Consider the following 27,813-nt stretch of genomic DNA (forward strand, 5'->3'; position numbering starts at 1 on the left):
ATCTATTTTCACCGTTGGATAGGAGAAGAAAGCTTCGAGGGTTCGCGAGCCGACGTCTTTCGCTCAGGGCTGGAAAAGTCTGAGAGAGCCGTTATTAGAGGTAAATCTGCGGGATCGAGCGCGATACGTATGTAAAGGAAATCCTCGTGCATAGCCGCGATCGACGTTAACCGGCTCGTAGCCATTCCAGGGCGGTGTAAAACCGATTTTAATACTGTCGTATTTCTGGTCGTAAGAAATTCTATCTCCGAGCGCGCGCGAGCACTTACGGTTTTGTGCTTCAGCCACCACCATCATTGAGTAAGCCGAAACCGAGCTTGGAACGACTCGCTATAACTACGTGACACTTTTATCGTCGCGCGTGCAGATCCGCGCAAACGTAAATCGCGCATACTTACGGACCCACCGAAGGCACTCGATTCCATCGCGCTTTATACCGTCTATTCTTGCGAATAAAAAAAAGCAATAAGTTAATGAGTGGCGCATTGTAGACTTGTAAAATTTTCTGGCATTCAATTTTTTCACGTTCAAACACATTGTCAATTATTCGAACAGAACCTCGATGTTATCGCGTCGCTCTCAAGGCACTCGATTCATGGAACAAGAGGTCATAAAAGGCGTCGAATTTTAAGATCGAAGACGCGTTAAAAGTCGGAATCTGATCAACGAGCCACGTCGAAAAGTGCGAGACCCGATGCCCGACGGATAGAACCGCATATGGGCCGCGAATGCCTACGGGCCCGTCTCGTGCATATGCATACGCGAGCACCGCGGATTTGCATTCTAATTGTCGGACGATCCGACCAACACACCATTATGGCTCCGTTCGGCACCGTGCGACGGCAGCTGAGAAAGTTTCTGCGTCACGAAACGAGGTGCCAAGGAGTCTTCGGGAACGGACGGGAACGGTCAATAATCAAGAAGGTAAAAGCCCCTTATCTTATCTATTCCACCGGTCCTGCGAAAGTAACAGCGCCTTCGAAGCGTTTATACTCGTAAATATGTGCGTTATCGTGGAAAATAGGGATGGGAATGCGAGCATTCTGACAACGCACTGGTCGTCGCGAATCTAGTTATACCAAATTAAATTCAAGCAACAGTCAATATATTTTATTCCGACGATCTCTGATGAATCTATATCCTATTTCATTAATACAAATTGCAATCGAACATGCATAAGAAATTTACACACGGCGGAAAATAAAGAAATATACGATAATGATTGTGAGCAATTAATGCTCATTTAGAGATGCAATAGAATATATATTCGTGTAAAATCGATACGCAAAGGAAAACGTCTTGTTCGAGCGATCGTAAAAGAAATACAAATGAAGAGGAAACATCTACGATAACAAGACATTTTATTTCCACGACAAATCTTCCACAAAATCGCTACATTAAATCCGATCGATCTGAGTGCTCAATAAGTATAAATATGCATCGTTAAGCGCGACTCGCCCCGAAATTTAATTCCAACCTTTCACGGCGACTACCGAATTTTTTAATTAACCGCCCATCCACGCATGATTTACCGCCGCGCTTAATTTAAGCCGCTTGTAATACACGCCGTTCATGATCATATTTTTATAAGGACGGACGGTGCAAAATTAATTTCTCTCGGACATGACGCGTCGGCGCGAAATTAATTTTGTACGGATCGTCGAACGCGAACGCATGTATTAAATTAGTAACTCCTCCTTCAATTTTCTTACATTCGCTTATCTAATATTATACAAAGTATGTAAAAAGTATATGTAAAAAGAAGTGTTGCCATTCTTGTCAGTATCCTGAAGCAATACTAACATTGTTAACTACGCATAAAAATATTATAGCATGCATAAACGAACTAAATCATCTCCTATTTTTACATTTGCTTTTCCTCTCTCGATTGTATTATTATAAAATATTAAATTACACGAACAACTTATATTATAATCATTGATCGACATTTCCCTGATGATGTTCTGATAGCAGTACATGATTATTCAGATACCGTTCCCGTAAGCCAACGATCAATGCACGCTCGAATGGTCTATTTAGCCACTGTACGTCCATAAGAAGCCTCTTGCTGCGAGCGTTAATGAATACTTCAAGTCACGACTCGTAATTACACTTTAAACGTCGCAGCGATGCCTGACGTGGCGAGTGTACGTAATTCGTACACACTCGTCATCGTGGAGTCGCGTCAAAGAATTCGCGTAGGTCCCAGCGAAAGGAGGCAAAACCGAGGAGTACAATGCCGAACATTATGCGAGAAGAGGCTCCCCGACTGCGCGTGTTAAAAATTAACTCGAGCTTTCACAACGCGTCCTCTCCTCTAGTGTCTCTCTTCCTCTTCGATTATCTTTTTCCCTCACGGTCGCGCATACTTCGTCCATTTCGTCGGCTCGCTCTGCACGTGTGCGCGCGATCGTAAAAAAATGCAACTAATTAACGACCAAAAAGTGGGCTTCAGCGAGAAGGTTTTTGCCGCGACCGCGAGAGAAGGTCTGGGCTGTGCGACTGAGCCGGACGAGCATATATCGCGCCTTCTTCTTCGTTTCGCCTCTTCGATAATTATCGGCTGGCGGGCGGATCGCCGATTGAGAACGGAGTACGCTCTCTTACATCGAGGCTTTTTCTGCACTTTCTTTTCATCGTGAATTTCATCAAATGATGATTTGTCAAATATTGTTTAAATTAAGATAAATGAAACTGATTGTAAGCGAAAAAAATTTTTTAAATACATTTTAAATACATTCTTGCGTCTTTAATGAGCACGATTGTATTGCTTAATTTAAGATGGTAACGATGTTTGTATTTCATCGAGATCACAAACTTTATGAAGGTTTAATGATTAAGCGGTAATACTAAATTATACACTATTGACGTAAATCGTTTTGATTAGGTGGCAATAAAGCTTTAATGAGTTGGCTGTAATAATATCTGCAAAGATTGATTATATGACTTTTTGCGCTAAAGAATTAATGATGCACGAGTTGTTAAAGAGTAACCGCGTGGTAAGATGAGCACAACCCGTTCAAGATTGTTATTACGCGTACATCGTTTATCCTTGGTTTTCCATTCTTCAAAATTACTAATAGCGTCGTTACTCGGCTTGCCACAGCAAAAGCGATATAAGGCATTAATATTTATAGGCTACCATAGAACATCGGATTGAACATCGGATTTTACCGTCCATGTGTTAAGCACTACGTTGATGACTACTGGAGCGACTACGGCGTATAATGAATGTGAAATACGATGTAGTAAGAGAAAAAAAAAAATGGAAAGTTAGAAAAAAATACGGAAGTTGGACTATACGCATAATGAGCGCAGCATAATTAATTCGTCGAAAATATATTAATTCGAAAAGAGACGAAAATAAATCGGCGCTTTCAAAGATTAAAGAAATTCCAAATTGATTACACGTCTCAACATTAAAAATAACAACATTGAAAATAAATAATAAATAAGTCAAATGAACGATTTTGTTTAGAAAATGCCGCGTAAAAAGATGAATTAATAGTTTAGCAATAGTAATGCGGTTAACGACAGATTCTCAGAAAGCTTGATCTTTTCGAGCACTATTCGCGCGGTCCGCCTCGCCTGTGCAATTTAATTAATCTAATTAAACCGAAGCGCCTCGTTATTGCGGCGCGCGCCATGCGCACAACAGGAAATTAAGAAAAAGAGAGTAGCCATTGCGCTCGTAACAGATCAGTAACGCAGGATCGTCTCACTGATTCTCGTCGTTCACAAACCATGTCGCCGATAACCGACAAGATCCATTAAGAAGATTATTATCTATTCGAGCAATCGCCATTCCTGTTTATTTATATACCTAGCTCAAAATGTATATATTTTTTCGGCCTTCACATTTTGATGCTTGATGCTTAAGTTTAATAGTTCTTAATTTATTCCATCATAATAAAGCACAACAAAGTAAGAAGAGCCAAAATTAATTCACGAAAAATTTAAAAAACAAATTTTTTACTGATCACGAGCGAGATTAATTTTTATTTCATCTCTTAATTCCCAAAGTTTCTTAAAAATCATTTTTAATTACGCCTACGATCATATCATACGCGTTGACGTGTGCGTGCAATCATATTCCGTGTCAGTATCGGTAATCTCGTGGCACGCACATAAACTTGACGAATAAACCGGGTGTTTACGACAATTATGTGTTTCCCGAACAAGTATGATTACGTATAGGAGTCTTCGGTTTTTCTTAAATTAGTCTAACAAACCGCTTCGTCAATTACAATAATTATACCGCACGAGAGAAGAGATTTCCGCGTAAAGGATTGTCTCAATTTTGTTACGCTTACCGACAACGCTGACTTGAAAGGAGAAAAGTCCACTTACCCATTGCGTCTGAAACAAAAATAGAGATCAACTTTTAGTATAAAGGCCTTTTGAAAACATATATATTTTAATATTATCTTAATATTAGAAAAGAATATAAATATGTTATTATGATGTTTAAATTTAATATCGATACTCAATTCAAGAACCACCGCAAAAACTTTTTAATTTTCAATGTTAAAAATACACATTTGCACTTCTATCGCCAAGCTTGTTGAACGTCCTAGTTGCAAAGTATTGATGTAATAACCCGCGGTTTATCTTACGCCTCGTCATCACTTTCCCTTCCCCTCTAAATTCCACGGTGCACGCACTTTGCGGAGTCTCCGGTAAGAACCGCACGCGGCTTTATGTGCAACATGCAATAAAAAGATCGCGCGAACGCACGGCTAATTCCGCACTAATTGCCCAACAACGCTAAAGAGCGTTTGAGAAGAGAAAAAATCCTTTTCCATGGAAAAAAGATTAAAAGCGTTAATGGCATTATTCTTAGTCATAATTTCATGCGAGAAGAAATAAGAGTCAAAACTACAGACGCCGAAAAATGCCGACTCTTCCTTTCAAATCGATCAGCTGATATCGACGCGAACGAGAGGCAGCCGAGAGGTGCCTCAGCTATCGTGTACAATTTATATCGTTTCCTATTAAATAAAGAATCAAAATCTAATTGCCTTATTGTGCGCGTGCGAGTCACGTAAGCGCGCGGCAGCCGCCACTATAAATCATAAAGACCGGCGCTCGAAACAATCGAGCGACTGAATGAAACCTTGCGAAACAAACGAGCGCGCTTCGTGCCGTCGACTAATATCCGCTCTTACTAATCGCTCCGCTGTAATGCGAAATATTATTCGGGTGGAGCGTTCGACCCGCGAGATGGCCAGCAGGGATATCTCGTAAGAGACAACGACGACGCAAATACGCGTCAGACCGTGTGATACGGAATCGACGGAACAAGTTTCAAACGCGCACGAAAATCAAGAGTGGCGTCGATATATAGCCGAGCCGCATGCGGCTTTATTTAAACTGGAAGCCCGAACGGTCACTCATAACTCCTCGAGATAATCTCCGCGTGGGCAAGACACACACCGCGAGCTCTCCGCGTCTGTACGCCCGTATCTACCTTCGTCTATCTCTATTTATTATTCTTAGGCGCGACTGTGTGTCTCCACGGAACGGAGAGATAGCCGACAGCTCCTCGCGTGTGGCATAAGCGCGTGTACATATACGTGTTACATACATCGACGTGCACGCGCGTGTGAGTTGGTATAGCGTGGGCATTTTTCGCATGCTCCATTCTCGCTTCCACGGTTGCTCGCGTCAAGCGACAAGGCGAGCTCGTGTATGGACTGACTAACCCATTAGCGCCTTGGCTGCCGATCGACATGGCGAATCGATCGATAAAAGCCGCGCCGAACACTTCCTGGGGATAGGAAGGCCCGCCGTTTCTTTCGCAGCCGATCGACCGAGAAAAGAAAAATTGCTTTAGCCGCAGTTATCGCTAAATGAATAGCAGGCACGTCGGAATTCTGCACCGGGTGACGTAATATATTTGACAATCTACGCCTCGATTCGAATATATCGCACAATTTTTCTTTTTACATTAATTTTTAAAGACATTGGGGATAATTTACAAAAAGTAGAAAAGTCAATTCTGATAAGTTATATCAACGTTCTTTTCACAAGAAAAATAGTTTTCTCCGCGTTTAAATAATGACAAGCTTGTAGAACCGCAAGAATAATTAGTTTTTCCTTACTAATCTAGTTGCACAGTAAGCATTGTCAACATTCTTTGAAGAAAGAAAATAATTTCGTTTAAATAATGGCAAGCTTCTACAAACGGAACACGTTCAGCGGTTATTCTCACGTCTCTCGCGAGGGTGCCAATAATTCGTCCGTTGTGAAAATAGAAGCAGCGGCGGTAGGTGGAAATGTAAACGAAGAAATAACTATAAATTAGCGATTACGGGAATTCGACGCGAGGCGGTGAGAATGGCGATTCTGCGCACAGAGAGGTGAGAATTGGCTGTGTGTCTGTAAAACATTACCGACGAAATACAAGGTGAATACAATAAATGACGCGATGACAACAGACAGCCACCATAAATTTGACGATAATCGTCGTCGCCGTTGCCAAAGAAGAAATTCGCGATGGCAGAGCGCCGACTGTATCTACATTTCGATTTTCGGCGCTTCGAATTTAAGATCGTTTATCGATATTAGTCTTCGTGAGATCCGACATTCTCAATTGTGAGGACAACGACCTGATGCCTCATCGTGATGCATTTTTCGCCGCCACATGTATTAAATAAATCAAACATTTTATGAGACTACTCTCTCCTCGAATATATTTTTGCCTCTTGCCAAAACATTGATAATCATTATATTTTATATACCAAAATAAAATAATTACTTTCCGCATCATATTAAACTGATTTTAATGTAACGTTTCAATTTGTTTCAATAAATTTCATAAAATTCCATGAATTGTGAGCAAATAATTAAAGTGAAATGGAGCGATCAAATAGGTCAGTCGCAGGCGTCACAAAAAATTTAATTTAATTTATTCAATAATCATAATTTTATTGAAAAATATTTGCCAATTTTTTAAAGCATTATACACAGTGTAAAACGTAAAAGAGTACGCGTTCCCCTTAAAACCTCCTGCTGGGAGCTCTCAGAAATAACTGAATTCAGACCACGGAAAGTTGCCATCCGTCCCTGTTCGCGAGCGTATAGACGATGAAGCGTAGGGAGCAACAGCCGGCGGTTAAATTTTCGAGATAGTTTCTGCCGATCCGGGCTTAATTTGTAGCACGTTCTTGTGGGCAGGGAGCGATGAGGTCCATTCGATCGTCTCGTGGCGTTGCCGGGTTAGTTAGCGCGACTTAAGGCGGCTGATGCTGCCGCTTCTTGCCTCGGCGCCCCCCTCTCCCCATTTTTGCAGCTAAAACATCGTCCCTAATTAATCTCCTCGGTCCCTCCCGGGCCGACGCTGCACGAGCTAATATGGACGGACGGTGACAATGGCCAGAAGCCAGAGTCTGGAATCCGCCGAATTCGACGGCGTGGCGAGTGATCGAGAGAAAAAGCCGGCCCACGCTTAACACCATCCAAAAGGATGACGCCAATGAAGGTCGGCTAAAGCGAGGTCCTAATGGGTATTTGTGAGTAGACTGAAATATACGCCAAGCGTATTTAACGTCTTACTCGAATGTATTGTATTCATCAAGAGAAAACCAAATAATAGTTTACGTTCGACTCAAGAGACTAAATAAAAAATGACATAATTGAGAGAATTTTTCGAGAAATAAAGTTCAAGTTGCATTAATAAATTGTACATATATTATTGTAAAACGTAAATTATTTCTCGAAAACATATATTATTTTTAAAAAATAATAGCATCAATAAAAAAATTAAAACTTGCTAACATATTACACACATAATAATGAAAATTTATGCGTATGCAATAAGTAAAATTTATTCAAATTTATGTAAAAATATATATAATATAAAATTGTTTCAACATTTAATAGAAAATAAATTTTTAAAATACTTCATATCTTATTGCAGATTCATGTTGCAAATTTTTCTGTGTGAAAAAAATATCTTTCGGAGCAATAGCTTTCAGTCACGAAAGTAATATTGACGATAATAGCCGACGATGAAGAGTCCAGATTGGAATTCTACCGAATTCACTACAACAGCAGCCGACCAGGAGAAAAACCTGCTCGATGCTTAACGCTGGAGCGACGACGCTGATGAGGGGAAGGGCGAGGTCCGCTAATGGGAATTTGCGAGACGGCCGTAACGCTCTCCGGAAACGTACGGGATGCACTTAACGTCTTACTCGAATGTAGCACGGCTCAAAAACCACACCGCGGGAACTGGTCCGCAGGTGGCACTTCAGCTCGTAGTTCAAGCCGAGGCTCGAAGAGCGCACGCGGTTAATTGGGATAATCGCCACAGTAAATCCCCGCCGAACGAGCTCCGCTCGGTAGTATCTCTATCGAAGCAGCTTTTAATTTCTCGCCGTGGAATGCCGATGTAAAAGAAAAGTCGGCGCCACGGCATTCGCGAAAAAGCGTCAGATGCATAATACCCGAGAGATCGCATCTTGAATCCTGACGCGTGTAAGTTCAATTTGTCGTCCAACGAGACCATCCCTTCGTCTGGCCTTTACGGGCGGGATCACGAGCGAGCAAAAATGCGCGATATCGATCGAAATGCGATTCTGAGATCAGTCGGCGAATCGCATACGATGAGTTCTTTGAAATCAAAATCACGTATCGCGTCGCGCTTAAAAAAACTCACAAAAAAAACAAGCGCAAACTTTGCGCGGCGTTCAATTCTTTTCGAATATCATTGAACAAGCGTCGTTCATTTCTGATATTTTTAATGAAAATCTAACTCTTTACACACCATCAAAAAATATTGCATATTTATATTCCTTTTCACATGTCCTTAATAAATTTTCGAAAAATAAAGAATACTAAAAATATTTAATAAAAACTGTTTATATTACTTCTTTCAATAACTGAAGTTATTACAGAGAAAACCACTTTAAAAGTAATGAATAATTTGTTAGTAGGTTTGATATATCGGTAAATAATTAATGTCGACATACGGTTCTCATCAAGTGATAAGAAAATGGCTTGATCTGGAAAAGATTAAAATTACCGTTGCGCAGACTCGATGAATTATAAGACAATTTCCATGAATTTTCAACATTCATATCCATTATGACATATAAAGAATTGAATTGGAGAAGACGATGAGACTTTGTTATAATTTAAAACTAGTAGAGCTGTCGTAATTAAATCTTTAAGCCGGGAGTAGTTAGACCGCAAGGAAAAATTGAAAATTCTCGTAAAAATTGTAAAAGTTAATGAATATCTTACGACTTAATTAACGTTATAGCGAATGTCTGAAAATAGACGTTTACGCCATTAGGTGAATAGACGAGTTGGAAATCATGATAATAAAAATCCGCTCCACGTGGGTGGCAATATATCTGTAGAAAGGTGCGGACACGACAAATACGCGTGGATAATTAACGCGATCTAAGCATCGTGTTCGGCGGAGCGTGTCAAGTGACAAGGACTCGATAAGTAACGTCCCTGACGTCGCTGTTGCGTTGCCCTACCGTGAAATCGTTATTTGCAAACGAGTAGGAAGTGTCCACTCGCTTTCCACAGAAAAAAAAAAAAAATACGACATGCGCTATAACGTACCGTTGTGCTATATCGTAAGAGAAGCGTAATTAATGAATACCTGTTACTCGCTATCGCATACAGCAAACCTTGGGTATAAAAAAGTCATACGAGCTTTTTATCTCCATTATCCTTCGTTCTTGTTTAATAATTTTCATTTCGCAAATTCCGCACTCCCCATTTTACTTGTTAAAAAGATAAGTGGAGAGAAATTAAGATCTATCTAGCCGTAATTACTAACCGCGAGTACGAGTGGTAAACTGAGAAAGTACAATCACTTCGTTTCCTCTCTCGACGGCTATAATTATCGCTAATCGCCGACATCGAGAGAGACACGTAAATTCGTCGTGTGCCTATTAAAAACGAGTGTTCCATTTCTATTGCCATTTCGGCAGCTTGGTGAGTAAAAACGTGTGGCATTTCCGTTCGCAGACGGGAAACCGGACGAGCCGCGAAACTAGGTCGATCTTTTTTCGAGCTCAAAGTCGACAGACTGAGGCACGAGCCGAAGGAGAGGGGGCAGGCGGAGAGCAGAAAGTGTCGACGAACAGTTAATTGGTGTTCTATGAATTTGGCGGCGATTACCGCGAAGCGACGCGAACCAGACGGCGAGCTGGTCCGCTTCTTGCGGATCGCGTCGAATACCGGTAGAGAATTGACGGGCCTCGGACAACTCCCATGGAATTTTAATTATAAATTAGTTGATTAACTCAATAGTGTTTTTGCGGCTGGCAACAGTGTCCTCGGAACTGACCGCGCCAGTGTACGCCTCACATACGTGCGTCACGCACACTTCGAGATACCGGCGCGGCAGGGGTTCTCCAAAGGATTATGGATTTTTGGAAATTTATATGGCAATGCTCATTGTACCCAATCACGTTACAATATTGTTATTAATTGTTACTAGTGTTATAAATAAAACAGACAAAGACAGACAAAGTGCTATAAGCAAAACAGAGCAAGCATCGTACACAATTTTATTCAAAGTCGAAAATTGAAATGTATTGTAACATACGAAACGAATCGTAGCGTTTTGTTCCTGCGAAGACATCCGGCGTCATGTTCTCGAAAAGAAAACAGGTCTTTGACATCGCAAATATCGCGCATGTTTCACGTAGCGTCGCGCGGCAGGTGCGATACGCGCTCGAGACCTGCGTGCACGTAATTCCGGTGCATGCGGATATGCGAGCGTATACACGGCTGCGCCCACTTGCTACACGCTCCTCCTCTATTTATTTTTTGCAACCGCATACGCAAAAAACCATCTTTTGCTTACGTAACCGCGCACGGGAGTAATCGAGAGTTTGCTGGACAAATTGCGTGGAACTTTGAGGCGGACGCAAGTAAAAGTTGCAGGTAAAAGGTAAACGGGTGCGTATGTCGGACAGCCTGAATTTTTGTAATTGGCTATATGGCATATATCCTGCTCGAACAAATTGTTCAATATCTTTTATTAATACATATGCAACAATATATTTTTACTTTATATGTAAAAACAATTTCGATCGCAACAAGATCTGCTTTAATTATAGATTAGAATAAAGCAATATTTTACACAAAAAAAATGCAGTCTATCAAAAAAGGAATTAAATTTTCTACAGTACAAGAAATTCAAGTTGAGAACCTACGACAATCCGTAGATACCTACGAAGCCCCGCTAGCATGAAAAGCACAATGACAGCGAAGATGCGGACGCGTCGATGTCCTCGTCGCTTCGTCGGCACGCATAGCACGCGGGAGAATGCGTTTTGTTTCATATTAAATAAAATATTCGACATGCCGGCCAAACGAGTCAAAGCCGCCTAACATTTGGCAAGTATGCGTCTACATTCGCGCAACCCGAGTCCCCCTTCCGTCTTGATTCCTCGGCAAAATCTATTCGGTGGGATAGGGATAGGTAACGCAACACATTCTAGCAATCACGCGGTCCGCGTTACAAATGTGTACCGCGTATCACACACGCTGGTAGAAATCCCGACAGGAATGCGGCTTCTCCACTCGAGGACGCCGACGAGAAAAAAAAGGGAGGAAACGTAGAAATGCAGCTTCTACGAGTTACGAATGTTATCGAGAGTTAATCTCGCATCGCCGAACACGACACGAGCGTCACGTCGAATTTCAACTCGTATAAATTATCCCGCGCTACATAGAAGTTATGTTAATCGCCGGTGGCAACAGCCGAAGTCGTCGCTGTCTTGAAATAAATGTCACGCGACGTAAATTATTTCATGAAGTCGGAGCGTCATGATAAGTGAATGTCCGGCGAATTTGGAAATACAGCCAGCGCTCGATTAACAAACGTTATTTAAGAATTTGCAATTTTTCGCGAATAATAATATATTGTGAAAAATTGTTTTCATTTGTTACATCATTTCTTTAGTTGTGCACTTGGGAGAGCAAAATAAAAAACAATTCAGACCAGAAAATATTCGCGTGCCAAGATTAAAGATTAATACTTCAATTATGATATCATTACATGTAATAGTATCCTAAATACATAAATATTTAATCATGTGTTATAATACTAAAATTTACTCACCAGCCGATGCTTTGCCGTTGCCATCCGCTGGTTCTGCCGTTGCTCCAAACACATATTTATACATGACACTAATTATTAATTACGTTACGACCGTTTAATTTATGCGGCACTCCCGAGTTTTATAAACGCGAGACACTTTCAACACAAAATAGTACAATTCCAAAACAATCTTGATCATTACGAGCACAAACTTTTACGAACGTCGAAAAACAGGTTATGTTTATTCGCGACGTACGCGCTACTCTCAACAGCGACAATTTTACGAACGTCAAAAAAAGTATTTATCACTATTATCGATACATTCCACGTCGGTTATCCGTCGTTAAATTAGACATTATCGACAGTGCGACAATACCGCCCTATCCATACCTATATTCATACATTTCGAAAACAACTCAACGGTGATGCGCGACAACCTTGTTTCGACCGATTGTTTTGACTGATTGTTTTAGAATGCGTACCAATACCCATATTCGTGTTTAATCCGTACTACATAGCATATTTTGCTGCTGTAAATGATACATAGGCTATGGTGCGAATTTAGAACAGATAAGGTGTAATCGGCGTGTAACTAGATTAATGTCTCGCAAGACGCAATAGACACAATCGGTTTTACGAACATCGAAAGGCATTCATAATCACGATCTTTCGCGATAATTAACATTTTATCCCAACACCCATCGCTAGATTTAACACTCCCGACATTTGTTGCGTACAAACTTAACTTCGAACGGAGATATACGCGAATGAAACACAGAAATGCTTATTCACGCCCAGCACCGACGCCATCATCCCATGAAGTGAACAAGACTCGATAGATCTCGTGACGTCAGATTCATACGTGATATCACGTGATCATGTTCAAATTTTCAAATAGATATGTCGCGAATAATTTCTACGTTATGAAGTCATACATTAACCAATTATTAACATATATCAAATTATATATTCTCGATACTACAAATATTTCGAAAATTGGAATATAACAAGTTTAATTTAAGATTGTTATTAAGAAAAATAGATACAATATTAATATTTAAAGTGCCTGATTAGTTTCCAACTAGAGAAAAATCATATAATAATTCATCTTAAAAATTATACTTTTTAAGATAATCATGAAGAAAAAAAAACAATGAAGCGTGGAAAATAAATATAAATGAATGATAATTCCAATTTTTAGATTAATAATAATCTCAAATTTTTTTATAGGATATAAAAGATAATATTAATAAAAAATAATTGTGTTGAAGTTACGTGAGAGTAACAACAGATTAAAACGAAGGACGAGATATTCGCGGGTCAAAAGATATTTCGCTTTGAGTCCGCTCCAGTCCGCATACCGGACGAACCGAGCAACGCCGCGGCCGCAGCCATAGCCGCCTCCATGTAAAAAGTATAAAACTTGTGACCTGACTCGGAGGCCCCCCGGTCCTGCCGTTCGCCTCGGAACCACTGTACTTTTTGCCGACACTCCGAGAGTACGAGAGAACGAATTGTGTCCGGCGCGAACGTCAACAGAATGTAAAATATGCAACACGCTCTTGTCTGCATCCAAGTCCTGTGGTTCCTCGTCCATGGGATACAAGTAATCCTCGTGGCATTACAATTTTAGATAAACAGAAATTATGTTTCTGTTGTCGGCCAGCACACAAAAAAGAACTTTATAAATAGAAAAGCAATCTTTTTCAAAATAACAAATTGTTAGAAATTATTTTCTCTCATTAAAGATACAAATATTTTTGCATAGCTCGTGGCAGGACTGGAGAAGAATCAAGAAAAATCAAAGAATACAATATCAATGAGATTCTCGGTAGCTCGGAAAGATCCTGCCGCACAGAGGAGCGCGCGGCTCTTCTTCTCGCCAGCGGCGTCCTTTCCGCGAAAGCCCGCGATACCGAGGATTTCTCATCGCGCGTCATGTCATCGCGGTCGTTCTTAAAATATCTCTCGCTCACGAGAGCGGAGCCATTTTCCGGTGTGTGCGGGGAAACGTGTCCATGGTCAGCAACAAAGAGCATTCTTGGAAGAGAACGCTGCACGTCTCGCGATAAGTAAGAAATCAATTATACTCGGCGGATGCCGCGACCGATCAGAGTCTAGCCGCATACTCCGAATTTGCGCGCAATTAATCTGGACCGTGGCGGGATCCCCGAGGGTGCACCAAGCGGTACGCATCACGCGTCACGGTTTTGCCTGCATTCCCCACGCGCCTCGTTGCGTTAACCGCACTTAGCGCGTGGAATTCGCGCTACGTACGAACTGCCAGAGATGCGTACGTACGGCGAGGAGGCCGGAGGAGGAGCCAGAGGAGCGGGAGAGGCCAGGCCGGCTGGGAGGGAGGTCTCGAGGAGCAACGACTAGTTTCTTCTCCGTGTTATTATCCGCCGTGTCCGGTAAGTGCCGCGTAAGATAGCCAGGATGTGGAAGACATCATGTCGGTCCCGGCCATTCCGCACTCCGCCACTGTGTCCACTTAGTTATGCGGACGGAAATACTTGTACGTTGTATACTAACGATTCTAGGAGGTATTCCTCCGTCATGCTTCATCCTTCCCGGCACCCATGTTAATTCCTGCCTAGTTTGTCGTATTGCTGGTACATCGATGTACAAACCAGGATCCGGGACCGCGGCGATTCGAATCTTTTAACACATTGGCGAGACTCGCAAGTATTTCCTACGTCGTGTAATAAGGAATTTCTGTAGGCCGTTTGGAATGTTAGACACTGATAGTGGAGATGATAATCTAGCAAAGCAATAGACCATGTAGACGAGATGTAAACTTTTTCACGTAAAATATATACATGTCAATTTAAATTAGAAATAATATTAAGTTAAAAATGTTTTTGCAAAATTGTAGTTGTTAATTCCGCGTTCTCGACTGACAGGGTCAGCCGAAACGGAAAGAACAAACGGGGAAGAGTTGAAAGGACAAAATTGCGGACTCGCGTGTCGCCGTAGCTCAAACCGAATTCAATAATCTCGCGGAGGAACGAAATCAGTCGCTCACGATGACATATCCCTGAATCACGCTCGAGACAAAGTAATGGTTCCACAATGCAGAGGAGTCGACGACGGGAGGCAAGGCGCGATCTCGCTCTCTCGCCGTCTGGTCTCTCTCTTATCTCCGTCCGGCGCGTACAGCTACGCCCACACCACAGCTATTCGCCTTGATGATGGCCCATACCATTACATGACTTTTGATCACCGGCCGTTACCTCGTGTATTTGCAGTAGGTATTTGCATACCTAGTTTGTCAATGTTGCATCGACGATCTTCGAGACGCGGTACGCCGGCACGTCGTCTTCGTCATCGTCATAGTGTTTCCAGGCACTACCACGACGACGACGATGAACGCGGAATGACGATGGCCTGTAACGAGATACCACGGCGATTTCACACGTGCATGCAAATCCCCTTCGGTATATCGAGTTATGCCGGCTCTCTTCGACCAGACGGAAAATATGCACGGCGGCAGCGGCGCGAGAGAGCAAGAAAGGACGATAAAGAAAAAGAAAAAAAAAAAAAAAAAAAAAGACTTGCCGACACACCTTAGTCTTCTCGTGCCGGAATAGATATAATCTGGATGGACCGTGGGAAACTGAAAACTTTTCCAATCTGCTTTCGACAGCTTAAGAGAGACGCGTTCAGGATCTTGATTTATTTAGATAATCCCGGCTAACATGGCACCGAATCATCTCAATAATCACCACTTGATCTTTGGCAATCGTATACTTTAAGTGCTGCTACTCCACCGAATAAGATACTTTTCGATCAACACGGGTGATGAGATCTTGAGGACGGAGAGAGCCGTACGTTCCTCCGCGATCCTGGCGTCGGTGAGATCGAACCGGCGATAATGCGGCATGTAGGAACAGAATGCATAAGAATAAGGGCTCGTCCTGGTGCGCTGTCCTTTCTCTCCATTCTCGCGGCGCGGGACCGAAGGAGGACGGGTTATCATTAAGTGAAATGCCGTGTCCTCTATCTCTCGGCTCTCACGCGGCCCCGGCTGCTTCTTCGTGGTGTCAGGACTCGTTTTCTGCGAGTATCATAACGGAACGGAGCGGGATAATCCCTCCGCAGCCTCGTGTGACGCTGCACCACGAGAGACCGCAGGGGTTATTAATAAGGTTGCCGCTATCTAACGCAATTAGAGACGCAAAGTCCCGGAGTCTTGTTATGCACCGCTGCTGGGGGCTACGTGAGAAGATATTGCGAGTGCCCCCTCAGCACTTTCTATTATAACATGTCACGTTCTCGCCTAACATGTGCAGCACTCTCTCGCACGGCATCTAATTTATTATGCGCTCGCAATATTTGTTTCTAAAATTATTTGTCCATTTATATATTTATAAAATTAGAATTTATATATTTATAAATTCAAAATTAAAAAATTGCGCGATTCTACACCATGTGAGCATTCATCTTTTCTTTCAACGTAAACATAACTGCGAGTTATCTTAAGGTTCTTCACCGGCTTAAATATAACTCGCTGAACGCGCGAGCGCGCGCGCGCGCGCGCATAGTATCGTTCAATTTAGAAAGCTTACGCTACACCGTATCCATTATGCACCGAGCACGTCTAAGGGATTAGGCTTTTACGCCCGCCGGCAGAAAATTATCCTAATCCTGTCGATGATCCCCATAGTGCGGTTATCGTGCGGGAACGAGCGACAGAGCGCGTCCGCGACCAATAAAAAATCTGGCATAAAGCGCAGCCTTGTGTGCCGGCGATCAAGATACCTCCTCGCCACGGAGAGATCATCGTTGCCTGCGTCATCGGGCAGATACGATCTCACGACTGCTAGGAGCCGCGCCGTTCACGTACGACCTTGCCGCGTTGCAATTGAAGAATACAAGGCAACACGCTCGCGGATCGCCCGGTTTTACGGGTGAATGCAGTTGGCAATTAACGTATGATCCTTGAGAGTGCGGTCGGAGCGGGCGAGCGAGCGCGAAAGAGCGAGAGGGGCCTTTAATTCAACGGAAAAAATTCCCCGACGTAATTATAATGAAGAGAGGAGTAGTTGATCGATGCTGATTATATCTCGGCGACTTAACAAACTCCGCGAGAGAGAAGGCGAGTGCGTCGTCCCCCACGCGCCGTCTCTCCCCGTTCATTTATAGCGGCTAATGTCGGAGTACGGACTAGGCGCCGATACTAATTAATTATGAGCGAAACAAGCGGCCTAACCGACCGCCAGGACCGTTCTGATAAACGAGATTTCATAGAAAGATTTATTAATGCTTCCACGCTAAATTAACCGTTAAAGCGCGTTCGGTGGCGCGCGGAAAGACCGGGGAAATATGTAAGATTCGTGTAACATTGAGTTAAACATTTGCTTCTGAATCTTCATGAGGTGTTGCTTATATATTATTCATTTAGCTAGCAGGATTATAAATTGCGCGATCCTGAATCAAATTATGTATCGATTTGACTTTTATTCGCGCTGATATTATTATGCCAACACTTTTAGAAACCACGAGTCTGTGACTTATCTAGTGCAAGCGAAATGTAGTTAATGTAACATAATATCAGATTTATAAATGAATGATATTCTACACTCTGATAAGAAAACACAAAATCGCATTAATGATGTCGGAAATATTTGAGAAATAGTTCCGCGAATCATGTGAGAGATGTATAATAATATAATATACGCGCTCTGATACCGATTTCATACGGATCTTTTCATTGCAAGCATAAAAAAAACAGAAGAATTTTTGCATTTGAAAAGCGAATCCATAAATCGAAATATTTCGACAAAAAAAGGATCATTATAACGCCTCTTCAAGTATCAAGTATACATTGTCCGCGTAATTGAAAGTCGCGGCTATATCATCTACTCATTTAACTGGAAAATTGATATCAAATAATTTAGTATCTCTATAAATAATCCTGCTAATGAGCGCAGGAGTACGTACCGATTAAGATACACGAAAATGACTCGGAATCTTTTACGCGAGTCGAGGCTGCGGATGCGATCGTCTTGATGAGGAATATCAGCGGGTCCCGCCGGAAGATGCGAAGTAAAAGATGAAGAAGAAGAGAAAGGGGAGAATGAGGAGGAAGAGATATTTCTAGCGCATCATTACAGCCGCAAGTGGAGTGCTAGTTACCGGAGGTGTCTCCTCGTAAACACTCGGACATTTACATAACGAGTGACATCTGCCAGCCCAATCATACACGCCACCGAGAAGTTAATACCGCTAGCATACCACTCCGCGCGCCGCACTGTCCCCGCAGGACTGGTCTTCGAGGACTCGCCTGCACACATCCATGCGGCACACGGCCGCGCGTTACAGGCTCGTTCGCGCGTCGGCAACGTGACGAATACCTTCGAAACCGAAGAAAACACGTTCCCTCCGTATTGAGGAATAATATATCGCTGTTTGCATACGGTAATATCAATTCCGGGTACGTGCGCGGCGTGTCGCGCGACGATAAAGTTAATTTTACAGAGAACAAATTATATTGACACTCACCCGAGACGCGACGCTCACGTGCGCGTTGTCGACTTGTCAAGCTGAAAGTCTTCCTGTATTAACTCGAACGTTTTATCTGATCCTCGGGAAAGAATCCATCACTACGGTGAAGGAATAGATATATGTGCGCGATAATATTATGGCTGAGTCATTATAATTCGTCAGCGAGAATTAATCTGAGATCGGTATGAAGAAACGCGCCGTTTCTTCGCGACGCTCTTTCCTTCCGATCCGCGGAGATCGCTTCTGATCGCGGCGCTTCTCGTCGTGCCGCAAATACGAACCGCACCGCCTCTCTTGTAATCCTGAAGATGGTAGGTTTTTGCAGCCGTCACCTGTCGGTCGGCCAACCGCCCTCGATCCTTTATTCCGATCATCCGCCCCGATCCGCTGTCATATTTCTTGCCGTCCGCGGTGCACGACGAGGCAATTTAGCGAAGCCCGCGAATACCGGCCGACTATCAACGGTCCCGCCGACCGGCATCGTTGTTGTGGTTTCGTCTATTCGGACGTGCCGAGATGCACTACCACGGTGGTGCGCCGCGCGATAATTATCGCTGTCTGCGAAAAGCTGTGGCGATAAATCCGCCGTTTCTTCCGACAATCCGCGCGCAAGCAAAAATTAAAAGCGGAAGGAAAAAAGATGAAAAAAACGAGTTAAGGTATAAAAAATGTGGCAAAATAAAATCTCGAATATCACATCGATACCATCGCCATGAGGCTTCGGAAATGAGCTCGTCGCCTCGTCACGAACTCTCCCTTTCTGATGCCCGGAGTAAGAGCTCGTTGAAAGGGCGAGAACGAGATCGAGAGGGTTCGAGCGGGTGTGGCAACATATAATTACAGTAATTAGTGGACAAGTAATTAATTAGGATCGCACGTCGTTTGTTATTTCTCGCGGCGCGGAGTCGCTTTACGCGTGTATGGGCGTGTGTATGCACCGTTGCGTATTTGTGTATTCGTTGTTCGCATGCACGAGAGTGCCTAAGCTACCTGTGGGATACTGGTGTAACTACTGTACCCGTGTCCCTTTACCTCCGCGTGCTCAAGAGGTTACGTCTTGATCCCAATTAACGAGCGATTTTTTACCAGGCGCGTCGAAGGATCCCGTACAAACGAGCGTGAGGGGCGATCCTGCAAATTGCGTCACGGGCACAGAGTCGATCGAATTCGCTGATCGAGGCGCAAGAAACGATCGTGTACCTGAACACTTCCTACATTAAGCAATACCAGTGCATTGATATTTGCTGTTATTAAAGATATCAACGTATTCATTCACTCTGCGATCGCAACAACTTTACTCGCGTTGCAAAAATATTTTAGATGTATATCTCTTCTTCTGCTTTTAATACTTTAGTTTTCCAATATCGCCTATAAGTCTTTAAAAGCTTCAAACATTTACATTAAGCAACAAAATTGAAGATTATCATAATTTGTATTCAGATTTAAAATGTATTTTTGATCAATATAATTTTATTTCAGATTTAAAAAGATTTTGAGCACTTGTTCTACAAAATTATCACAAATATATCTTGCAATTTTTTAATATTTTTTTTCTTTTGTAATTTATATAAATTTTCAAATCAATGCTAAATTTCTACTTTTTCTAAATTTTTTAAAAGATTTTTTCATTGTTTTTCAGGAAAATTTACAGATACAGTAATTAATTGATCGACTTAATCAATTTAAATCGACTTAGTTGGGAAATATATATCGCAAACGCCAGATCAAATTACTCGATGCATTGACTCTTAGTATAGCACGGACGATTGCCCATGTCCTGCATTTGCCAAACATTCGGGGACTCCCCCTTGCGATCGTCGGCGACCACGCACGCTTCACTCGCTTCGCCGGCAATAAACATAATGGCGCACGTCCTTAATTAAGTGGATTTTCAATCAAGATTCAATCAGTCTCGTTGTAAATGTAAATGCACCAGCTCAATTCACTCCCTCACTCCGACTCACTTCTCTTCCTCATCGTCCACGTTTAGTCCCCGGATTGTCCAGGTCTGTGAGGCTTGTTAGATTCACATTCGAAAGCACGAAGGATGGCTGTACGCGGACTCAAACGAATTACCGCGATGCGTGATTTTTACAAACAAGTTTATTTACTAAAAATTTTTAAGTAAATATTACAAGATATTCCAATTTTTTCGAGTGATGAATTCCTTATAAAACGTAAAAGTGCACAAAGAATTTTATCATTTGCAGTACATTATATAAATATGTTAAAAGAACAAAAATATAATATTGTACATTATACAAAAGATTTGTAGAATGATAAAAAAATATTTATGTACCTAATAAAAAATGCATCGAAGCCAATAACAAGATAGATTAATTTTAATGCACGAACGCACTTAAAACAGAACAGGATCGCTCTCGGTGAACGATTTTCAATGGTCAATGGCTTTATCAATTACATTCGGATGCAAGAGCCGTGCTATCATAATACCGCGATTCGCAGCGTCGTAAAAAGATTCGATCGTCGTGACGCGCTCGATGCCACGATTGCATTTGCGAGCGAGCGCGAAGACGAGCAGTGGATATGCAAATGTCGTGGCGAAACGGCGAGCGGAGGACTCGGCTGGGGGTCCGCAAAGTCGAGACAAAGTCACAGCGGGATCCACTCTCCCGAGCCTGTCCCCTCAACCCCCATCCCACCCGCTCGCTCCCTCTTGCCTCGCTCAAATGAAATTTTCCGCAACATTGCATTCGAATGCGATTAAAGCTCGTATAGCGAGCTGATACCCCGCGGAAGCGGATGGAGAACCGAGACAGGCAGAGTGCGAGAGAGGCTCTTCTTCACCGCTTCTTCCTTTTCTACGTGTTCGGCCTCGAGACCTCCGCGCCGACCCCTTCGTCGATTTCTCGAAATCGAATTGTAACTTGTAGCCACCGGGAGCCCTCCGTGACAGAAGCACGCGTGATTCATCGCCGACTAACGCGGAGCGCGCCGGCTAATTTCATTCGAATAGCGATTCCATTTCACGAACGCAAAAAAATTCGAAAACCTCTCTCATCCTCTCACCTATCTTCAAAGTTTCAAGTGTATTAGCAAACGTCAGTATTTCTCACGCAATTCTAATTTCAAGTAAAAGAGTCGTAAAATTTAAAAATGTGTTTCACACAGCAAAGTGTTTTACAAGAAGCACTTTTGCGAAATGTTTATCAAAGCGAAAAATATGATTCATATCATCGAACCATGTAAGGACTTACATAAATATATAGAAGTTACATAAAGATAATTAAGATTGATTATTATAATCGTCCTTAAATGCTTGTCGTGTCGCGACTGTTGTAAAAAACGTAAACACGGTGCGACTATTACTCCGATCATTAGATGCGCTCTCATGCGGAAGGAGCGTAGGACGACGACAAGAACTCGTCTCCTTGTGCATTTAAACGTCGCTCGATGCAGCAGCGGGAGGCACGTCGATGTTTATCGCGCGAGAACGCTTCCGACTGGGACTAAGTGAGCGGTGCAGCCGCGTTTTGTGCGTCTTTACGTGACGGAGAGGCTACCGACGTCGCACTTCGTCGTGCGCCAGCCGCCGTCAATTCTGATCCGAGACGTTCGTTGGTTCCTACCGCGAGTGGCATCCCCCGGAGAGCCGTGTAAGGGCGGTATAGGATGCAGCTTTGACAGTGACAGACAGATACTTAATGCGTGAAGTCACTTCGGTGCTCGCGCATGAGGTGAAGTTATAATCCTGATCGGCGCTATAGAGATGCGGAATATACATCGTCTTTTTTGCGAAATAGCTGATGTTTTAAAGCAAAAAAGCAAATGCAAACCACAGCATGAACAATGCGCTTTTAATTTTTCTGTATAGAGAGAGAGAGAGAGAGAGAGAGAGAGAAAGAGAGAGAAAGTTTTCAATTTCGTATTAAAACAACTTAATCATTCTAAAAATAATCTTAAAGTAGTTAGTAAGAAGCAATTATACGTCTGCAAAATATAAGAATTCTGTACAAAGAGAAAATAATCAAAGGGACTCTCGCTCAGAATCCAAAACGACGAGCACGCGTCCCTGCTCGCCACCCTGAAAAGTTTCCAAGACGGAGGGTCCGGGCATCTGGAAATAAGCGACGACGTGGATATAGGATCGCATAGGGATAGAGTGGCTCGCGGCGGTTCGCCGTTCACCAAGAGCAATATACGCGTCATATATCACCTGGCTGTAGCTAATGCCCGGGAAGGTGTGCGTGAGGCTATCTGCGCGCCATAAAACACTCTCGCGCTCTGCTCCAGGAGGGGTTGCTGGCGGCTCAGTGGCGAGTGTCACCACAGGTGCGGACATTCTCATCATAAATACCAGCCCAGCTACAGCCGTAAACCGTCTGGTGAACCTAATTGGGGCGTGGCTGCGGTTACACCTTTGAGACTTTGCCTCTCTCATCGCGTTGTCTTTCGCGCCTTCCTTCCGCCTTTTTTCCTTCCCATCTTTATCATTTCGATTCTCGCCTCTTATAAGAGTCGCATAGCTATCTGCGTGATATTACTCGTTATATCTCATCGTTGCTTCCAACAGCCGTTGCTCCCTGTTTTTTTTTGTTTTTCTTTTTTTTTGTTTTTGCACAACGTCGCGCTCGACGCGTAGCGCTCGATAGATAATAGAAACTGCAGGAGTCAATTACAATTCCTCCTCAAAGAACGTCCGACGTAATGGTCTAATCAAGAGAGGCTTCCGAATGGAAATAAACAAAAAATAATATACGCGGAGGATTAAAGACTGTAAAAACATGCAGTTTCCGAGATTGCTTTTTCAGTCGTGAGATTATATCTGCAGTAAAGTATTAAGACCGACCGCGAACTTTACCTTTTATGGTGGACTGCTATTCGGACAGAATGATTTCAGCGAATAAGGCGATTACATCAAGAATGTGACGCGCGCGAAACAGGATTTCCATCGAAGATGACCATGGATACACGCATACCTCATACGCGCAAAAATATGCGCATGATGTTGATTGAACAAGAAGGACGATGGGTCCCAGTGTCGCAGATAAAGTGGACGATAACCAGGACGATAACCGGGCGCTCCCAAGGAACTGGAACTCGTCCCGTTCACGTGTGTGGGAGAGATCCGTAAAAGATACTGACGGACATCCATTTATGTGCGAACGAATTATGCTACTAATTAAAGAAACGCGCCTTATAAAATTATACCAAATATATATTGTTTGAGAAATAATAATATATATAGTTGATCGAAGCTAATCGTAAGACCACACACTGTCCGTGACAGAACGCAATGTACGATCGTCGAGTATTCGAGGAGTTTCCACCCTCGTAATGGTCAGCGTGCGTGTTTTCACGCGGGGATGCGAGAAAACGGTAAAAGGTAGGCCGGTTCCGGCACACCTCCCCGTTTAACCGCCTCGAATCATTCCGCACTATTCTCGCTCTCTCCATCTTCCTCGCTCTCTATCTTTATTTCGTACGGATTTATAGCGTCGAGCATCCAGCTTTAACTGTCCACCGGCATGAACCTGCGAGCGATAACGAGCACCAGCAGCAACAGCAGCAGCAATGGCACGGTGATTTTCTCTTTCCGCCCCCTTCCTCCCGCCCTCTTTCACTACCTGTCCAGGTGAACGTAACGGTAAGAAGACGACCAACGCCGGCGTAAATGGTCTCTGAAAGATCTTCGGACACGTCAAATTCGGACAAATCTTCGTGTAAAATATTTTTATAGATCTCCAATTCAAATTGATATTTTAAAAAGCTATTATATATAAACTGTTAAATAATTAAAAAACATAAAAATCTGTTCTTTTTTCCAATCATTATCTTCAATCATTTTAATTAATAATTTTTTTTCAAATAACATATTAAACCAGCGCGCTTTGAAAATTATACAAGTTCCGGAAATTAAAACAATCAATTCTTGATGAGGATCAAATTCAGATTTATGTATAATCTCGCACCGTGCGGAACAGAATCGTATTCACACGATTGCGTCGAATCGCCGAGGCGACAAAAATTATTTTCACCTCGGTATATCTGCGCATATACGGACCATGAATATTTAATTATTATTGCAGCGCATTAAGAAGATACGCATACATGTTACAAATGCGGCAGAGTACTCGCAATAATTTTAATTATCAATTCGCATAATTATTAAACGTAAATAAAATGCAAAGTGATATGAATTATAAAAGTTTGCTCATGAGTGTCGCCTACATGAAAGTCTGAGGGCCGTTTAGAAACGCACAAAATCGTCTTTTTTTCCAATTCGTTTCTAATACGAAAGCAAAGGCACGAGACATGATATGAAGAGCACTTAGCATCAGAGCTCGACAGAAGCTGTTGGATTAGGATACTGCTGGAGAAGGTTTGTTGCTTGCACGAGTGTCGCCTCGTCTGCCGCTCGAGCGTGTTTGAACATATTTGTTTGGTACTCGAGAAGACGGGACCTACTCACGTTATTGGCTCGAAACTTTTCACTACCAGACGACGAGTATCTCCCGTCATTTCTGCCGCACCTGTCTCCTTCTGATCCCTGCGTATCTTCAACGGCATTCTGTTTCGAGGTCGGCTAAGGCTGCTACAATCGACACATCGTGACGCCCGCATCGCGGTTCCCGCCGTCTTTCGCCATCGACATTAAACAGGAATTATTACGAGTATTCGCTCGGACGAACGTGGACGGTCGTGAAGTGACAGGCGTAAACCGAGTTTGAAACCATCGATCGATGTTTGCTAACTACTCGTGTTTACCTATGTCTCGTTGTGATCGATGGATACGTCGATAAAAAAATTTCTTCGTACGATTTCTACATTTTTTTCTTCCAACTTTGTCAACTTCATGTACTAATCTTTGTCTAATCTTTGAGAACTCCAGATATTCCTATTAAATTTCATATTTGATGTCATACTAAATTTAAAATAAATAATCGATCAATTTACTTTGGAATAACCCAAAGTAACCCAAAAAACAAATAAAAGATGTTACACAGACTCAGATAATCGGTCATATTATTTGATTGTAAAGGTGTCGAGTGAATGTCACGCATGAGATTACATAATGTTATCTATCAATGACAAGTACAAAGCGATCGCCTCCGTTTAGTGCCACTACAATGTAGACCAGACGTCGCAGCACGATTCAAGCGTAAAGAAGCGTCTTCGTTTACTTTTTTAATGGCGGATGGCTAGATTGTACTACGGGCGGGAAATCCACGTCTAGCCATCAGCATTATCCACATATCACACACGCCGGCCGGCTCCTACATTATCATCCCGTGTGTACACGCACGTCCACACACTGTACACACACGAAGAGCAACGGAAGATGACGATGACGACAACGATGGCGACAACGACGGCGACGACGAAGAGCACAGCTAACAGGGCAAACACAAAGCCAGTTACTCGCTCAAATATTTGTCCCTGGCCAGATCCCGGTGTTATCTTGAACACGCACTGGCTGGCTCCTACGACGACGTAGGAAGCGGGGCGGAGAATGCGCGATAGAGAAAGAAAGAGGGATGCACACAGACTGCAGGTTGATTCACCTTGGCTAAGCGAGCAGATCCTGTTAATGAAAGACTCTCTTTCACGCCTGAGCACCGAGCGGAGACAATAAAGATACCTCGTTGGTCCTACGTCCTTTTCCCGTTCGTGTCGCTGCTTCCTCTTTCCCATTCCGAGAGGCAGAAGGAGAAAGGAGGACAGAGGGAGACGTAGGCGCAACAGTTTCCTGTTCTCGTGCGACCGCGAGAATGCCATAATCTAATCTACGTTTATACCAAGAATAAACGTCGAAAAAAAAGAAGACGTCGTTGTTTTCGAGGAGTCGAGCGGCCGCTATCGATATACCGTGAGAGTTTCCGTGAGAATGACATCGTCGTAGTGAATGGGTTCGAGATAGTATCGCTTATTGCGATACACTATGCTCAAGAAAACACGCTCGTGTATTTTAATTTCGACGCGCCAGCCTTCATTTTCAATTTATCGCGCAAAATTGCTCTCGGAGAAAGGCAATTTTCGCGAATCGACGTCACGAGTAATATCATTTGTCTTTCCCGACGCGCTTCTCCGCTCGCTCCGAGAGACGGAGCGGGCGAATTCTCTAATCGGCGCCTCGATCACTCGGATTCGGAGGGAAGTCATGGACGGCGGGGAAGAATAAATCGCGGTTATTAGCGCAAGATTACGTGGGCTTGCGCTCAGATTGCCTCGCGGTACGGGGGCCCAAATCCAAAATCTATATACCGACGATTCACCAGCGACATCAGTGTCCGTGAGCCGGCCACGATAGTGGTCGAAATAGCCGTGAAAGAACGACGAGAACGAGAAAGAGAAGGAAAGAAAGATCGGAATAGCAGGAGACGCGAGAAGGATGTAAGAAGATTCCGACGCGTGCACATTGTTAGGGGAATCAGATTAGCCGGCAAGCCTGATGTATGTGCACCGCCAGTAACGTATCGCGTACCGTGCTCAGTACTCCGCTTTTTCTCTCTCTTTATTTGCCACGGTCTATCCAGCGAGTGATGGAAGCTAATATTACGATATCGGATCACTGTTTCTGGATTAGGATCGATTCTACGTTAAATAATTTTTTAGTACCATCGACATAATACTTTAATTTTTTACAATGTCCAAAAGTATACAATATGATTTAATATATATGGTAGGACTTCATTACCGCATTTAAAAATTATCACAATCGTGAGAAGTAAAAATTTAATATGACGTGAAGTAAATATAAAAATTGATTATAGCGTTAGATACACAATAACAATTGTATGTTATATATCTAGTGCACAATTATTTAATTATATATCAGTGTATAATTATTATTAAAGTTATAATAATTGTTAATTTATTATAGTACTGAATTAATGTATCGAGATTAATTTCTCTAAAATCATTGGAAGTTGATCTAGATCAGTGTAGATGACAAAGTATCTGTCTTCGGCTATTAGGAAGAACTATAAATCGACAACTAATTACATTGGACGTGCGTCCAATTAAATTAACATGAACGGTCCGCTTCTCGAGATCAGCATTAGTCCGTTGCGAGAGGAAACTCAAGATATATATATATATATATATATATCTAGTTTGATTCTCTCCGCCCAGGCGCATAAACTCACGATGATTTATCGTCCTGGTATTCAGCGTTCAAAGAAAGAGAAAGGCATCGGCACTTCACATATCGCGAGCGCTATGCAACAAAGTTCTGCCTCCGGATGCGTGCATGATCGGTC

The 27,813-nt window shown here is 42.8% G+C and overlaps 1 protein-coding gene across 3 annotated transcripts in view; it reads right to left on the reverse strand.

The window, feature by feature from the left end:
• Nucleotides 1-27,813, reverse strand: part of hth (homothorax) — a 379,079-nt gene that overhangs the window by 218,184 nt on the left and 133,082 nt on the right. Inside the window, exon 8 of one of the 3 annotated variants that reach the window (XM_067352623.1) lies at nt 4,351-4,359. The exons of the other annotated variants lie outside the window; for them this stretch is intronic. Within the exon in view, the coding sequence (XP_067208724.1) occupies nt 4,351-4,359 (9 nt within the window). The remainder of the gene's footprint in view (nt 1-4,350; nt 4,360-27,813) is intronic. 3 annotated transcript variants of the gene reach the window in all.

Source organism: Linepithema humile, chromosome 3 (genome assembly GCF_040581485.1).
Source record: "Linepithema humile isolate Giens D197 chromosome 3, Lhum_UNIL_v1.0, whole genome shotgun sequence".
Classification (NCBI taxonomy): Eukaryota; Metazoa; Arthropoda; class Insecta; order Hymenoptera; family Formicidae; genus Linepithema; species Linepithema humile.